The 17496-nt window shown below is 41.2% G+C and overlaps 1 protein-coding gene across 1 annotated transcript; it reads right to left on the bottom strand.

The window, feature by feature from the left end:
* Positions 1 to 352: 352 nt before the first annotated feature.
* Positions 353 to 15305, bottom strand: RAB27A (RAB27A, member RAS oncogene family). The gene is made up of 5 exons (XM_065412358.1): positions 15153 to 15305; positions 12952 to 13037; positions 11300 to 11403; positions 9523 to 9646; positions 353 to 551 (listed from the first exon to the last, which is right to left on the bottom strand). Exons 1-5 carry the CDS (start codon positions 15303 to 15305, stop codon positions 353 to 355), a joined length of 666 nt encoding a protein of 221 aa, XP_065268430.1.
* Between the last annotated feature and the right edge of the window lie 2191 nt (positions 15306 to 17496).

The following is a 17496-nucleotide window of genomic DNA, read 5'->3' as shown; positions in this document are numbered from 1 at the left end:
ATACAATTTGCTGTTTATCATTATTGCTGTAATGATGGAACATTTCTGTTCAAATTGGACTTAAAGACCTCCATAGTCTGTAACAATGGTAAACCAGTCAAAGATACTGAAAGTTGAGTGTGTCCAATGTTGCACCAAACCTAAACAAACATATGTCTGGCTAACTGCTAATAAATTAAACATTTGCCAAGCAATGGTTAATGTTGTTAGAAAGCAAATACCAATAATTAATACAGCTTTGTTACTATATACCCATATGGTAAGAGCTGTCCATAAATGAATCCATTAAGCTGCAACTGTACTATACTTTAACATAAATATGTTAATTTAATTGTTGAATAAAGTTTGTTTCTCAACAACCACATTTGCCTTTATCTTTCTCCTCATGTAGCTGCTCAGTAGAGCTGTGTCCATTGGACCGTACTACCCCCTCGGGTATCCATGACTTGTCCACGCACCGTTCCATGCGCTTCATGATAAGGTCAAGCAGAGTTTCAATTGCCTTGCTCACATTAGTTCCATTAGCTGCACTTGTTTCAAAATATGGTATCCTGTAAAGGATTAAACAAAAAAACACCATCACAGAACAAGTGAGACCTTCCCTGGAAGGAATGCATTATATGGTTATGGCCATGTGCATTAAAACATTCTCCTTAGAGAATGTCTGGAGAGGTCAACAGAATCAAACAGAACTCAACAAAAGCTGAAATTGAAATGCAACCCTTTGTGACGTGCTTAGAGATGCAATAGCAGGACAACTATTAATTAACCTCATAATAGCCCGGTGAGGTGGGTATTAACCCCATTTTACTGAGGCACCAGTGGATTATGTGAATTCCACAGTGAGCCAGGAAAAAAGAAATCCTGGAGTTCTGTGTTCCAGTCCTTTCTTTTAACCACAAACAAATGCAACTGTTCTGTTGGGCCTCGTCTCCACAAGCATTTTTCTTAAAATTTCCCACCATGACTGCTCTACTGGTGGTAGCAATAATGGGAGTGCTCGCATATATGGGCTGCCAAGAGATCTTGTACACTAGCTACCAAGGGTGTAGCTGAACTGGTGCCAAGGCAATGGTTATTAAAGAAAAAAAATGTATGTACCACAGCTGCTGCACGTGTGTGATGTCCCTCCCTCAAAAGTTTCCAAGAGCCAAGGACTTAACACTCTTCATGCTATTGTATTCCTCCGGCTCCTAAGGACCTCAAGGTCTCGGAGAACAGCTGTCTCTTCAACTCCTGCTCTAGGTGCTTCCTTCCTGGGCTCTCCCATTATGTGAATCTCACTATTTCCAGCACAGAGTGGCAGCTGCAAGGAATATGGGGAGAATGGGCCACTTAAGGATTCAGATTTGGGGCGGTGGCAAACATCAGACAATGGGCAGTGCATGTGGGATGGTCAGTCATTGTCTCTTCACTGATCTGGATTCCCTGTTCCTCTCAGGACCTTAGGGTGCAAGAGGAGACTGGCAACTCAGGAGAAGAGGCATGAAGGCAAGATAGGGGACAGAGATAGGCACTGAGGTTGAGGGGAAAAAGCAGGAGAGAGAGAGAACAGAAGGAGGAAAGCACGTGAAAGTGGTAAAAGGGGAAAGGAAAGGGATGGACAACCTTGAATTGCACATATTGGAGAAGAAAGATGGGAAAGGGTGACTTGGGAAATGGAGATGAGAATAAAAAAGATAAGAGTGAAAACACTAGGCAGAAATAAGAAAAGGGATATGGTGATGGAGAGAGAGAAGCGGATAATGAAATTGAGGGAAAGAAAAAGTAAGGAAAGTTAGTGAATTGGATACTGTAATACTATGGTATTTCCTGGGCTCCAAATCCCATGGAAGATGCTGCTACTCCCAAATGGGTCTCAAGAGCATTATTCTCCATCCATAAAAGGCCTTCACTCCATCCCTTAGCGTCTGGAAGTTCCCTGTTGTTTCCCTTAACTTCTATCAATGATGATGTACACCGGACAACCCCCTATAATATCTTGGGAACAGAAAGAATCTGTGGGTCAAATGAAGCTTCCCTTCCCACCTATGCCACAGGAAAGGGTGAACAGTAGCAGGAACATTCACTGGAGACAGAGTGATTGATGATGGTGGTGAGAGCATAAACAGAGAGGCACGTGGTGATAACAGAGGATATAAGAGGGTTTAAGTGAGATGCTGACATTCAGGAAGAGGAAGCTACCAATTGCTTTGATGAAAGACAATGACAAGGTGCAGAAGGAATAAGGGAGCTCCAGGCAGTGATAAATTCAGTTAATTTCCAGTCTTTAAATGAAGCAATGTAGAAAATTCCTCATAGGATACTGTGCAGAAAGGGACGGAAGAGGCAGCTCTGGGACTGAGGAGTGAAGGAGGGATTCAATCAATAGTCCAGAATAAGCATCAGAAGTCACCAGCACAGTGAATCATGGCCCCCCCCCCAAAAAAAACACACACACCCCAAAAAAAACAACAGGGCCATATACTATGGAGAAAGAGCCTGTAGACCGGGGCGGGCAAACGTTTTGGCCTGAGGGCCGCATCGGGTTTCGGAAATTGTATGGCGGGCCCAGCCCCCCCGCTCCTATCCGCCCCCCTCTCCCCCAGGACTCTTGCCCCATCCAACCCCCCTCCCCCGTTCTCTGACGCCTCCCCCCCCCCCCCCGGGTCTCCTGACCCATCCACACACACCCCGCTCCCTGTCCCCTGACCACCCCCAGAACCCCCACTCCTGACTGCCCCCCGCCACCCCACCCAACCCCTCCTGTCATTCCTGATGGCCCCCCAGGATCCCTACCCCATCCAACCCCTGTTCCCCGCTCTCTGACCACCCCGAACCCTATCCACACCCCTGCCCCCTGACCGCCACCCCGAACTCCCCTGCTCTCTATCCAACCCCCCCTGCTCCCTGCCCCCTTACCACACTGCCTGGAGCACCGGTGGCTGGCGGCGCTGGAGCCAGGCCATGCCGCTGCCACCACGCAGCACAGAGCACCAGGTCAGGCTGGGCTCTGCAGCTGCGCTGCCCCAGGAGCTCCCAGCCCCGCGCCCACGGGGCGAGCTGAGGCTGCAGGGGAGGGGGAACAGCAGGGGAGGGGCCGGGGGCAAGCCTCCTGGGCCAGGGGCCGGGCAGGAGGGTCCACGGGCCATAGTTTGCCCACCTCTGCTGTAGACTGTGAGCTATGCTATACACTGATGGGGGAGTTGAGCTCTTGAGAATAATCCACATACCAAGATGAAGGAGGAAGAAGGGACTCAACCCTGGAAACTGTATTAGCCATATAGAGCCAAGCAGACAGGAAATTGTTTGGTTAAATCAAATGAAACTCCTGCATGAAAAAGCCATGGCATAACAGTGAAAGGACAGCTGTCCTCACCACTATCCTGATCCACACTGTGTAAAAAGATACAGTAAAATGAAGCTTGGCCAGAGCAGTAGTAAATCCCAATTCTTTTATTTTTTCCCCCTTAATTTTTAAAAAATGTCCATGAGGGAAAAGGTAGCTTAAGACCCCTTGGACTCACATCTCACCTAACAATAAGCTCTGCTCCTTGCCATGACATCTGGGAGAGAGCCCATGATGCCAGCCTCCATTGCCCACTTGTTATATTTTTAAACAAGCACCCTCATGCTTTCTCCCATACTGCCCCTCATGCTTGGGAGGAGCTTCCCATACGTATCCTACAAGCTACCTCATTATCCTCCTTAAAATCCCTCCTGAAAATTCTCCTCTCTCCATGATGCCTTCAAAACACTTGACAACAAAAATTTAGGCTGTTGGTATGCTGAGACCACAGCGTACCATGCTGACCAATACGGTCTCATTGTTTCCTTGTACTCCCTGCATATTTCTCTTGGTAGCTCTCTGCAAGTTCCCTCAGATCCCTTGGGTATTTAACAGTTGGCCTAGGTTTGTGCCAGTGCCTCCTCTTTCACAACTCCAGTCTCTGATAATACCTCATTCTTATTACCAGGAAAAAGTATGGGTCTCTACAACATCCTCTGTAGTGAAGATGGATACAAAAGTCATTTAGCTATTGTGCAGTGTTCTTCTCCTCCTCAGCTGCTCCTTTTACTCCCTGGTAATCGAGACCACCCACTATCCCCCAACATTCCTGCTTCTTATATATTTAGTCAACTTTCTGAAAGTCTGTTTAAACACTTGAAGCTGTGTTCCAGAGCTAGAGAGGGGAAAATCCTTGTTTATAACTCATTCATCTTCTGACACAAGATGCAAACACAGGGGAAAGAATATTCATTTGATGAAATAAAGGAGATGTATTTAGTAAAAAGGTAGAAATACTTTGTGCTCTTAATATTTTGAATCTGTTGCTGGACAAAAATTCTCCGAGCAAACATACTTTTGAACCCTTTGTCATGTATCATCTATAAATCAAGTATAATTTGCAATACTAATCCAATAAACTGTCTGCATATTAGTGAAATCCTAGATTTTCCCTACTGAAATAAATCCTTCAGGTGAGAGTGGCCCAGGACAATAATTGGAAACTTGCCCTAATCATTGCTTTATACACTGCTCTTCTGGGTCAAAGTCATTTTGCCATTTTGCCATAAAAGTACAGCTCCATCTAGAGTTAGCATGTCACCCTGCAAGGGTACCTGCACTAATGAAAACTGAAAGTTACAGCCTCAAAATTTACACTGTATAACATTGAAAAACAATAACATCTTTTGGGACTGCATGTATAGGTCACACAGCTGTTGGAGTGAGGAAGAGAAAATTAAAAGAAGTAGATCCATTTCAGGAACAGGACAGACAGTTTCCACAGACATCAAACTCTCGATTTGCTGTGATGTCTGAAACTGTTCCTTGGGATCAATTCAGGTGGAAAACGTACACTTTTAATCCTTTGTAAACTACTGCCATATTCCCCATGGAAACTGTTCAGCACAGGAATGTGAAATTCTCAGCCTAGACCAAATAGGCAAACACTCGGAAAAATCTCAGGTGTTGCCTTAAGGAAGGGCAGGTAATTCTGTCATTTACATTTCAGCTATGTAATGAATCACCAAGCCATTCTTATTGCCAACAGAAGAATCCAACAAGTCATGTCTAATACTGTAAGTGTAACTGGCAGCTTCACCCAAGTGAAGAGAGCTAATGATTGTTCCAGACAACATCACACCTCCACTTCAAGACCTCTTCAGAAGCTGTAATACACAAAGCATTTTCCTTTCTCCACCTTGACATGTTACTGCTTTCTATTGTATGCAGTGTTGTTGTTTTAGCCATGTCGGTCCCAGGATATTAGAGACACAAGGTGGGTGAGGTAATATGTTTTAATGCTCTTTCTCAGGCTCTGTGTAAGCTTGTCTCTCTTGCTAACAGAAGGTGGTCCAATAAAAGAAATTACCTCACCCAACTTGTCTGTCTGCTTTCTATTTTGGCAGTCTCAGAATGCCAAAGGGGTGTGGTTGAATTTTAAAACCAATTTACTTAAGGAGGGGTTCAGAGAGGAAAGAGATGGATGACACTTCCATTTTGTCTCATTTAAAACCAGTTACTTCCTGATTATATGAAATGCAAAGAATAAGCAATATGATAAATTAAGCAATGTACACAAGACCAAAGGGAGATGGGGGAGACTATCCATTGAACAATTTAAAATCTATTAATTTATGGACTTTTTTTTAAACATACTACATACATGAAAATTAATCCTGACAGCCTGAGGAATGACTCAAGGACCCTGTTGTTACTGGACAAGCTTGATTTTTAAAGTACTTGTATATAAATAAATTGGGCATCTATCAATGGAAATAAGGACAGGCGTATTCAGGTACTAATTTTCACAGCAGAGGAAATGACAAGATGAAATGCAGTTGCAGGAGCAGAGAATATTTTTCCCAAGAGCTATTTCCCAAGATGTCTTTTCAGGTCTGGATCTGAAAAGAACATGTGGATCTCTATTCACAGGCACTGTGCTTGGTGGTGATTAAAAACAAACAAACAAACACAGTCTCTGTTCCTAGAATGCCTTTCCTGATCAAGCAGAAACAAACACGAGAATATTATTTGTGTGCTAGGAGGGGGCTTGAGAGTGAATCATGTCTAACCCAGCTGCCTAGTTCAAAGGTATACTGAGAGTGGTTAGTCAAGCAAGGGACTTGGCCCACCAGGGCAGAGCACCTGTATTATGCAGTATATTTTAAAACAAGATATAACTGCAAAATCTGTCCTGGCCATTTAAGGCCCCTAATATAAGAGGTGTGTTTCAGCCACTGTCCCCAAAGTAGCAGGCTATCACGCAGGCTGAGAGAGCAAGAGGAACCTGAACTTGTACCCAATTTGCCTCCAATATCCACCCTTCTCTCTCTTATCTCCCTTTTGACAGGAAGTCAGAAGCCTCCCGCTGGTCCCAGTAAAGTGTGATTATGGTGTGTCTTGGTTTACACAGTCTGCTCAGTTGCATTCAGCTTCCTGTCATCTAATTTGACTGAACATGTTTGTGAACAAACACAGTAACTTTTTAAAATGGAGATGAGGGCTGATCATAACTAGAGCAGTAAGTCTCAAAGTAACACTCTTGCTCTCTCTCTTTCCCTCATGTGCCAAAAGTGGATTTTAGCAGTATCCTTGGTGCTAGGTCCAAAAAGCTGGAGAGAGGTTTATTTAATACACACTGCAAAGCATTGGGCTGTGTGTTAAACATGAAAGCGTTAGGAGGAAATGCTAGATCCTTCTGCAGATGATTAAGAATGACTCAGTAATTCATCATGGAGCTGAAACAAGCAATAGAATTACCTGAGCTTCCTGTAAATACAGAAGCATTTCTTCCTTTTCTTATACCCATAAAAAAGTTTTAAGCCATTAAAGATCAAATCATTGGGGTAACGTTTTACCAACACATTTCATGAGAGGGGAAATCCTTTCAGTTAAAGAGATTTTAGAGCCTCGAGGAACTCTGTCTCTTGGGCCCTCTGCTGAGCAACCTACATGCTTCTGTCATACTGCGTAAATCTTCCATTCTCATTAGGTGAAGAAATAGCTATGGTAGCTGAAGGTCAGGAATGCAAGGGTGGAGACTGCAAGAATGAAAAGCTTCAAATGACTTTCACCTGAATCCTTTGGTTGATAAGATTATGCTTCTGTTTATACAATTAAAGAGAAATGGGAGCCTGGATTTCTGTGAGAAACAAAGGTAACTGGGCAATCATAGGGCAAAGGCACCTGTCGGATTAGTAGAAGGAGAGCCCTATTACTATTTATTTAGGCACAAATTTACACCGATAAATTATAGGTGGATTTTTTTAAAATCTCCTCTCTTGCTCCCATGCATGGGAGCCTTAATAGGTCACCACCATCTGTAAAATGCAGATAATTCTTGCTTGTCTTCTCTTAAATTTGTGAGGTTTAGTTACTGCTGTTAAAATGCGAAGCCTTAAATATTTAATAATGAACTAATCAGTCTCCTAGTGATTGTCTCCTCTACATCCCACTCTAAACGCAACATTTACTGGTAGTAGGCATGGGGGGGAAATGTTCAGTAGTATCCAGAATGGTTAGCAGCAGCAGCAGCAGCAGTTCACTCAGTGAGGCAGGGTTGCTCCTCTTTCCTACCCCATCTTTTGACGATGTAAGAACATTCCTATTAGTAAAAAGCAACAGAGGGTCCTGTGGCACCTTTAAGACTAACAGAAGTATTGGGAGCATAAGCTTTCGTGGGTAAGAACCTCACTTCTTCAGATGCAAGACTTGCACGAAAGCTTATGCTCCCAATACTTCTGTTAGTCTTAAAGGTGCCACAGGACCCTCTGTTGCTTTTTACAGATTCAGACTAACACGGCTACCCCTCTGATACTTGATTCCTATTAGTAGTAACCTTCCTCATCCACCTACAAGTACTGAGAACCATATAGCAGCTCACAGAGTAAAATCGGAGCTATGAATCAGCCTTTAGTTTTTGATTCCCAGATTGATCAAGTTGGTATTTTGACCACAAGATTAACAGACATTTCACCTTCTGCAGGTAATAATGTATGAAGTGGCATGCAAAAAGATTTCGATATAAACACATCATCTACTGCTTCACATTTCCCAAATTTCCATTCCTTTTTATAAAGGTACATGTTACAAAACTATACTGGTTTGAGGTTAGTGCCCCACAAATAGCATTACACAAGCATGCAACTCAGAGCAGGAAAAAGGAAGGAAGTGTTATTGCACTAAACCCCATCTTGCTCTGTTCCTCCCTAATAATGGGGTTGACAATTTGTGAGGCTAAGCTTAACTTTAAAATAAGAGTGACACTGTTTAGTACTGCCTGCAGTTTCTTCCAGAATTTAATGTGATGCACAAATGTGACTTTACAACCTTGGTCAATATACTCTTGGGTTTCGCTGCACAAGGAAATTAGGTCCTCTGTCTACTGTAGTCATACTAAATACTACAGGGTAGTATTAATCAGGATTTTGGCTTTTGACACAGTCCCATATGCAGCGCTGAAAGTAACTTAACAGACTTACCGGTACGCAGGGCAGCCGGGGTCTTGGGTAAGGGGGGGGGCGGCTCTGGGCCCCCAGAAGGGGCAGAGCCTCGGGCAGAAGGGGCGGGGCTGGGGCCAGACTCCTGCAGCCAGCCCTTCAGTGCTGCCCGGGGCTCCGGCCGCTACTGTGGCAGCGGTTAATTGTTCTGCTTTACTCAGCACTGGTGAGACATCAGCTGGGCTATTGTTTCCAGTTTTGGACACCGCACTTTTAAGAAAGACATGGATAAATTGGAGAGTCCAGAGGGGATAACAAAAATGATAAGAGGTTTAGAAAACATGGTTTGGAACTAGAAGAGGTTGGAACTATGAGGAAAAAAAGATTGAAGAACTGTGCATGTTTAGTCTAGAAAAGAGAAGGCTGAGAGGGGACACAATAACAGTCTTCAAATATGTAGACGAGGCTGTTTTGAATAGGACAGTGATCAATTGTTCTTCATGTCCACTGAGGGTAGGACACAATTAACTGGCTTAATTTGCAGCAAGAGAGATTTAGATTAGATATTAGGAAAAACCTTTCAAACTCTAAGGGTAGTTAAGTGCTAGAACAAGTTACCTAGAGAGGTTGGAGGTTTTTAAGGACAGACTAAATGTACGCCTGTCAGGGTATACTTAATCCTGCCTCATCATTAGTTGGGGGCAGAGGGGGAAAAGAGAATGGACTAGATGATCTCTTGAGGTCCCTTATAGCCATTTCTAGGACTCTGTGGTGTGTTGTGCAGCTTCATCGCCTCATAAATGAAATGTATTCTCCATCAAGTAATAAAGAGGTGTTTACTTTGTTTTCTACTGCAAGGGCAGAGGGGCACAAAGATACCTCCCCCATGCTGGAGTATTGCACAATAAGGTGCATATCTTTGCTTAAAGCATGTGGCGTTTGCCTCTGTCAGAGACAGGATGCGAGATCAGACAGGTCCCTGGGGTGTTCCAAGATGACCATTCTGACAAGAGCCTTCCAATACACAAAGCAACATCACAGACCTTAAAGCAAAACTAAATGTGTTTTTTGAAAACACAAGAAGAAGATACTTGCCCATATTTTTCTGCAAGTTCCTTTGCCTCCTCTTCTTTCACCATTCTCTGGTCTTCCATATCACTTTTGTTTCCACATAATACAATATCAGGGTTTTCACAATACGCATGCATTTGTAGCTGGCCTAACAGCAAAACAAACAGTAAAAGCAGGGCTTATCTTATTCTGTTATGTATAAAGTTCACTTAGAACATGAGTGCCTTTTTAAAACGGAAATGGAGAACTTGAGTGAAGTAATTCTCGGACAGGAAAAAAATAAGTTTGCTGCCAATTTCTTACCTGTTTTCTTCCCCAACCTTTTTTTAATTTATTTTATTAAAAGCACTAGAGATATTTGCACCCCAGTGGGATCTTTGCTGCTTATAAGTTCATCTGGTCCTCCTGCTTACTCTATTTTAGATGCTTATAAGACCCCCATTACTATAGCATTCAAGAGCTTAAAATCCTTAATGTATTTACACTCACAACACCCCAATGAAGTAGGGAAGTGCTTTTATCCCCATTTTACAGATGGGGAACTCTCTGACACAGCGATTTGCCAAAGGTCACACAGGAAGTCTGTGGCAGACCAGGAAACTCAGCCCAGTCTCCTGAGCGCTAGGACACCAGACCACCCTTCCCTCCACATGAAGTCATTACTCCACTTTGGGACAATCATCTCCACAACCAGTTGTGATGCCAGAGTGTTTTGACATCGGGTGAAAGAAGACAAGCAGATTATCTCAAACAAAAATCCTACTCCAGTCCAAACATGCCTAGTATTTAAAAAGCAGGACAAGAGAAATACAGAAAATACATGGAACAAGCCAAATCAATTCAAACGGCAATTCCACGGAAGTCAAGGGCACAATATTTGATAAGATTTTCTATAACACTTGCAGTTCTTCAATTACAGTACTGGAGAATGCAGTATTTAGGATATACGGAGGAAAGGACATTACGATAGACCAGTAGCCATGGATGGTTTTCGGTATTCTGTACACATGCCTCTTTCCAGTAACAATTCATGCAAAGTGGTTTTATTATGTGCAGATTTTATGTTAAGCACAATGCTCCTCCCCATCAGCCTGTAGGGGACGTCATCTAGTATTGCCCATTACCCCTCCCTAATGGCTCTGACCCGGGGACAAAATGCACCAAACCTCTTACTATGGTGCAGTGGAGTGGAGCTGAGGAACATGCCTGCACCCATTGTCAGCCAATCACTGGAAATCCAAATCACTGGGGCAGATGCGCCTCGTAATCCCTAGAGTGCTAGATTGCGAACCCACAATCTAAGGATTAAGGATCTGCCTCTGAGCTTTTCCAGTGAGCTGCTGGTAATGGGAAAGTGAGTACTGCCCTGTTCCTGTTGCATTAACAGTTAGGCAAGTGTTTCCTGTCTCTTCCATAACAAACTCCAGAACAAAACTGCCAGGTGTTGAGTGGTGACCATGACAAGCTCTCAATCAAAAAGAATCAGGACTGAGTTTCAAGTTGGCGGATTTCAAATTTCATTACTAAACATCACCCAATTTCACATTGTATTTCAAACATCAGGGGTATGAAACCAGCCTGTCTGAGGTTTTGTGAGTGCAGCAAGCAAGTTAAAAAAGTCAAGGCTTCAGATACAGTGTTGGAAACCAGATTCACTCACAGCTATTTTATACAGATTTCCATTTTGTTCCTTTCTAGAAAGCTTTAAGTCAAATATTTTTGGCCTTATCCCCGCTGTGGAGCTCCATAGTTCTAAATGCAGCACGGAAAAACAGTGACATACAAGTAAGACGTGACATACTTATCCAGTTTCTGACATTGAGAAAGCTTTGCTCATTTGTCAGATCGAAGAGGAGAAGAAAGCCCATAGCATCTCTGAAGAAAGCTGTTGTCAAGCTACGAAACCTAGAAATACAAAGCACAGTTGTAGCTGGTTTCCCTTTCATAAGGTATAGCTGATGAGTCAATTATTTTGAAAAATGATCATACTATAAAATAGGCAGATAAGTGAGGTAATCTAAAATTTAATTGTACTAGAACCATCACTAGTCATGTCCGATTTCTGCTGACATAAGGTCTGAACCAATTAAGTTACTATAGGCCTGATCCAAGAGTAAAGTTAGTGGAAAGACACCCATCAATTTCTGTGAGCTTTGGATCAAGCCTTACATTATACAGCACATTTTGATCAACTTGTAAAAAGCATCTCATTCAAAGTGAAATTCAAATCATGTTGAAATTTATTACTGTGCATTTAAAATTTGACAATATTTTAAAACATCATCAGACCAAAAATGTTGCGATATTAAAGTACTTTGAAACAAACAGGACAGGTGAAGAATATGCACAACTTTTACTTTCTATATGAAGAGAAACTGCCGACAATATTCAGGACAAAAACTTGATTCCATGCAGGATAGAACATTAGAGAGTGACTCTCACCAGCCATCTAGGTGATCTTTACAAAGGAAGGGATGAATCCTGCATCTCTACTTCCACAAAGACAATGGAGGGTTTGCCTGCTTAAGAACTGGGTAAAGACTGCAGGATGTGACCCATAGATAGCTACTGGCTTTGGTCTTGAAAGAGGGCAAATGGTTGGAGATACAGAGCTAGATATAAATTTGCTAGCACAGCATAATATATATATCATCCTCAATAGTTACCATTCAAATAAATTACAGCCACTTCTAGCTGGCTACAAGAGCTAATGAAAGCCTAAACAGAGTGCAGGTCGATATAACCAAATATGCACTGCAGACTTCTGGCAGACCCCTCATTCTGACTTCATGTGTATGGCTTCCACTGAGTCTTAATATCTTCAGAAGAACGAACGAAAGCACAAGAAGATAAATTAAGAAAATAGATTAGGGGGGGGGGCGCTAGGAAAATATATAGAAAATAGAGAGAGAAAAAAGCGTCTATAGGTAAGAACAAACCCCCCCACACACACACACACACACACTCAGGGGAAATTGTGATCACATTGCTGTTAATGTCAGAATAAGGGCACATTTTGATTCATCTAGAGCAGGGGTAGGCAACCTATGGCACGTGTGCCGAAGGCGGCACGCGAGCTGATTTGCAGTGGCACTCACATTGCCCGGGTCCTTGCCACTGGTACGGGGGGCTCTGCATTTTAATTTAATTTTAAAAGAAGCTTCTTAAACATTTTAAAAACCTTATTTACTTTACATACAAACAATAGTTTAGTTATATATTATAGACTTATAGAACGAGACCTTCTAAAAATGTTAAAATGTATTACTGGCAGGCAAAACCTTAAATTAGAGTGAATAAATGAAGACTCGGCACACCACTTCTGAACGGTTGCCGACCCCTGATCTAGAGTCATGCTCATAAAATACAACAGACAACAGGAGAATTCATGCACTTGAGTTCAGTTAATAGTTTAGTAAACACAGTCACATTTGCTTCATATAAAGGCCACACCTTTCCTGTCCTGCAGTGTCCCACAGTTGCAGATGTATCCTCTGTCCTCTGCCGCTAATGCCATCTGGCCCATTGGATCTATACACCTATAAAACAGACAATTTTCCAAGTGTCAGCAGTCCACTCAACAGCACAGCAAAAAAATGACGTTTAAAATATAATACTTTAATCAGTCTTGATGCCAATAACAATCTAATGCATTGTTGATCTAAGAGTCAACACTACAGACAGACACCATTTCTTTGCCTTATGAGGCCGAGTTGTAGGCTCCCACTTTGATCCTGCCCTCTAGTAAAATATTTAAGAAAGGAAAAGCATCAAATGAGAGAAAAGAAAATGTTTCCAATAAGCTATGAAGACCTAACGAGAAATTCAATGTGGCTATGATTTGCATTAGGCAGGCTTGATTCTTTCTAGTTTTTATTTTTACTATTACTGTTTCACTCTGTTCAAATTGAAACAATTATAAAAGCGCAATCAGATAACGTAATATGGCAATATATTTGTACCATTAACAGAACCATGTCAGCAAAACAGAATATGACTGTAGAGATAATGACTTCTGTTTAACTGTCACAAGGTTGCTAAGAAGAATCTAGTGTAGATCTTATCATATTATAGCTTACAAGAACAGGAACTGGAATAAAAGCTCAGTAGCTTATTTAGCAGGTGAATATAAATAAAGACATCTGTTGAGTATGAAGAGAATCAAATGGAAATAGTGTTTCAAGTCATTGTCTAGAAGACATCTCAGTTTGGGTTGTCCTCTCCTTTTCCTATTGGTATTACTGAACCCTAAGATTAAAGAAGTTATGGATATACAGGCAATATCATTGGCACAGAATGTGTCACAGGATAATGGTCACAGAGCGTCAGACAGGCATATAAAATCAAAACCATCAAGTTTAACTGTCTCTTGCTTGGAAAATATTCATTTTGAGAATTTTGTTTTGGTTACTCCATTAGAACAATTACTCACCCATCAGCAGCAAGTCTGAACAAGAACATTCTGCACCATGTAAACCCCTTGGTACTCATGCATATTGAGTGTGGGGTGAGTAGCCCAGGTAAAGTGATTCTGCCGAAAGTCGTCTGAAACCCCTGTATGCTAACAAGATGGGCTTGGTGCCAACTACGAATGTGCAAATGCGGCTGGGAACGGTGGTATGGTAATCATTGTGGTTCTCCATTGCCTCAAATCAAAAAATGTTTCCCATATATTTTAGATAATTTAGGAGCCACCTCCTGGATTCTTTGAAGACACTGGGAAAATGGGTTTCCCAGGTAATCAGGGCCCAGATCCAACACCCAATGCCAGATTACTTTCTGTACTGGATGCCCTGTTGGATTATCATCATTATGGCATGAATTGTTTACAATATTTACTGACAGCATCCTCACTTCAGATAAAATTTCAGCAACTAAAATTTTCCAATTTTATAAAAAATGGCTTTAAAATATTCAGTATGGATCACAGATTTTCTCTATAAAGTGATTAAAAGAAGGAAATCTTGTAGCTATCCATTCAAACTCTGTTGCATTTAAAATTGAGACCTTGTTAAATAAATGTATTAGAATAGCTTTTAGTTTTCACATTTTGACCTCTGATGCTTAGGAGTTTGGAAAACATAGGTACCTACTTAGGAAACTTAGGAGTCCTACAAGCGTTGCCCCTTTCATTTAGAAAGTATTAATTATTCACCACTGCCCTACCCCGTATTTTTCAGTGGCACAAAAAATTAACATGGTTGTCTTTGTTTACTAGCCACTTTGGCTTATAAAGAAATTTATGCCAATGCATCTTTAATTGGGGCCAGTTCTGCAGGCCTTCCCTTGTGGAAAGTCTACTGATGAAAATGGCAGTTCAATTTACAGGGAATGGTCTGAATGCCATAGCATCATCCATTGCTATCAGTACAGGTCACTGAACTTGGTTTATTAGTTAACTGCTTCTGCAGAAGGGAGTAACAAAATAATTCTTTTGTGGACCTCACAGAAACAGCCTTTTTTGTTTTATTTGCAGTTCCTAGAGAGAGAAGAAGGTGGTATTTTGTGCCCATGATATATGGTCGACTATGCAGTGACGATCAGGAGATCAGGTTTTAAAAGAGTAATTTTTATGCAGTTGATGGCTAGATTTTTTATTTTTTTTTTTAAATAATTGTACATTCAAAGTAGCCGACAGAGTTGCTGCAACTTACCACTCTCTTTTCCCGAAAGTCAATCCCCACTGTTGTGATAAATCTGGAATTAAATTTGCCATCTGTGTACTGGTAAAGGATGCTGGTCTTTCCTACTCCCGAGTCACCGAGTGCTAGGAATTTGATGAGGTAATCGTAGTCTCCATCAGACATAGTGAGATCTTTGTAGACCACCTTTAAAAAGCAAAACAAAAAAAACACTTCTCATTTCATTACACAAAGCAAAAGGCAGTATTCTGAATACATAAGTTTGTTAATTCTAAGTCTCCACTAAAGCTTTTTTGCAACTTATTTAAAATAAAGATAAGAACGGGCCTGATTTTGCCCTCCTTTACACTGGTTTTATTCTGGTGTAACCCCACTGAAGGTCACTGATGGAGCGGAGGCTCAGGCTTAACATTTTGAAAGGTCAATGCCAAATTCAGCTCTGACATAAAGGGACACAAATCTACTGACCTCAGTGCTTAACTACAAACGGAACTGATTCTGGCCCATAATTTCAGAAGAAGCCAAGGGCCAATTCTACTCTGACTCCAGTTTTACACTAGGTGCAACTCCAATGGCTCTGACTGAATTACTCTTGATATACACCAAAGTAAGTGAGAGAAAAATCAGGCTCAATTTGTTAGATAAAGAGAGAAATCAGCTGTCCTGGATAAACTACCTGCCAGTCAATGGAGGGTGCAAGTGAATGCAGGATGGTCCTCCCCAATAAGAGTTGCTACAGACCATCATTTATTAGAAACAAAAAAGGAGAAAATAAAAATTTTTACTTTTTTACAAAAAGCAACAAAATACAGAATTAAAGTACTCTGGAAAACCATGTACACAGCATTAGTCACAGAACTAATTTTCATCCATATCTGAAAGTTGCAGCAGTTTGCATCTGCAGTATCCGGCTGAACTAGTATTCACCAGAGCATACTAGATTTGGAATACATGAAGAATCTATTTTATTCTCTTTACTTTGCCCACCACAAGCAGCAATTCAATAAAAGGCACTGTACTGCCATAAACAATCAAACTATATTGCACTTTGGGGGGGGGGGGGCAGAATGCACCATACCAGGCTCTTTTAAAAACAGCTTAACAATAAGTGCTCCATGTCTTATGCAAAATGAATTTGGTGGGAGTTTCAGGAGATGCTCCTCTGGATGGTCTATGAAGACTGACCTATCCTCTCAACCCAAGTGTTGCTTAAAGAGTTCATTTTCTTCATTAGTCATTGAAGGAAGATCATCCAAACAGTCTCTCCAACTCTTTCCATCCATGTTCTTGATGCAGAAGTCCATAATTAATATAAAACCTCACTACCCTTTTTATAAAGGCATGATGGGAACACTGTTAGCAGCATTCAATACGTTGGGTCACAGTTACATTCAACCTACTTAAAATGCCCTTTATATACATATATATGGTATCTGTACTAGGCCTTTAAAACTAAATTGGGACTTAAATTGTACATTCATGGTCAAATTTTCAAAGGCCACCTCAAACTGAAGCCCAAATTCTCTATATCTACCTTCTTGTATGAAAACACTAGGATGTGAAGGTATAACTGGCAAATCCAGGTTCAAGTGTGCACAAAATCTTGGATTTAAAAAAACCCTGTAGGTGCAGTTTTAGAAGCTAGTTTGAGCTCCCTTGAAAAATAATGTATTCTTTGAAAAGCACATGTGGACATTACAACACAGAAAATAGCCAGCTAACCAAAACCAAAACACTAGAACTGCCTATTATTAAAACTTTTATTTTCCAAGATTTCACTTAATGCAAAATTTTGAAGAATTAGTATTTTCACATGGAATACATGCAAATGAATGTGACTGCCTATGTTTCTTATGCAAAGCTATTTTTCCCTCCAAAACAGCCTGTTTTTCATTTAAACGCATATCTGAGCAACAGTTTCCATGAAAAAAAGACCATTTTTGAGTTTGTAATGAAATAGAAGACAATTTTCAGGTATTTTTGTAATTTATTAATGATAGTTTGAACAGTTTTACCAACCACTAAACCTAGGTGTTTGAATACACTGCTAAACACTACTACTGTATCAGTCATTAGAATTTAAAATGTCTAGTCTTATCCCCTTTGGGGATCATAAAAGAAAAAAAGTATAAGATTTAAAATTTGAAGTGAAAATTAGGTGTTTCAAAATGCCTAGACTGTACAAAACAATTCCTAAACCAACCACGTCAATTCCAGGGAAAATTCAGTGTATGTGAAAAAGACACATGGGAATTGTGCTCTAGTTGTTTCCGGTTTGAGTAGCTACTGATCTCCCCTTCCCCAGTATCTTGCTGCCTTATGCAGCTTGTAAAAGAAAACATCTAAAAAGAAACCT

The sequence above is a fragment of the Emys orbicularis genome, chromosome 10 (genome assembly GCF_028017835.1).
Source record: "Emys orbicularis isolate rEmyOrb1 chromosome 10, rEmyOrb1.hap1, whole genome shotgun sequence".
NCBI lineage: Eukaryota > Metazoa > Chordata > Testudines > Emydidae > Emys > Emys orbicularis.
This window is presented reverse-complemented; position numbering and strand designations above follow the sequence as displayed.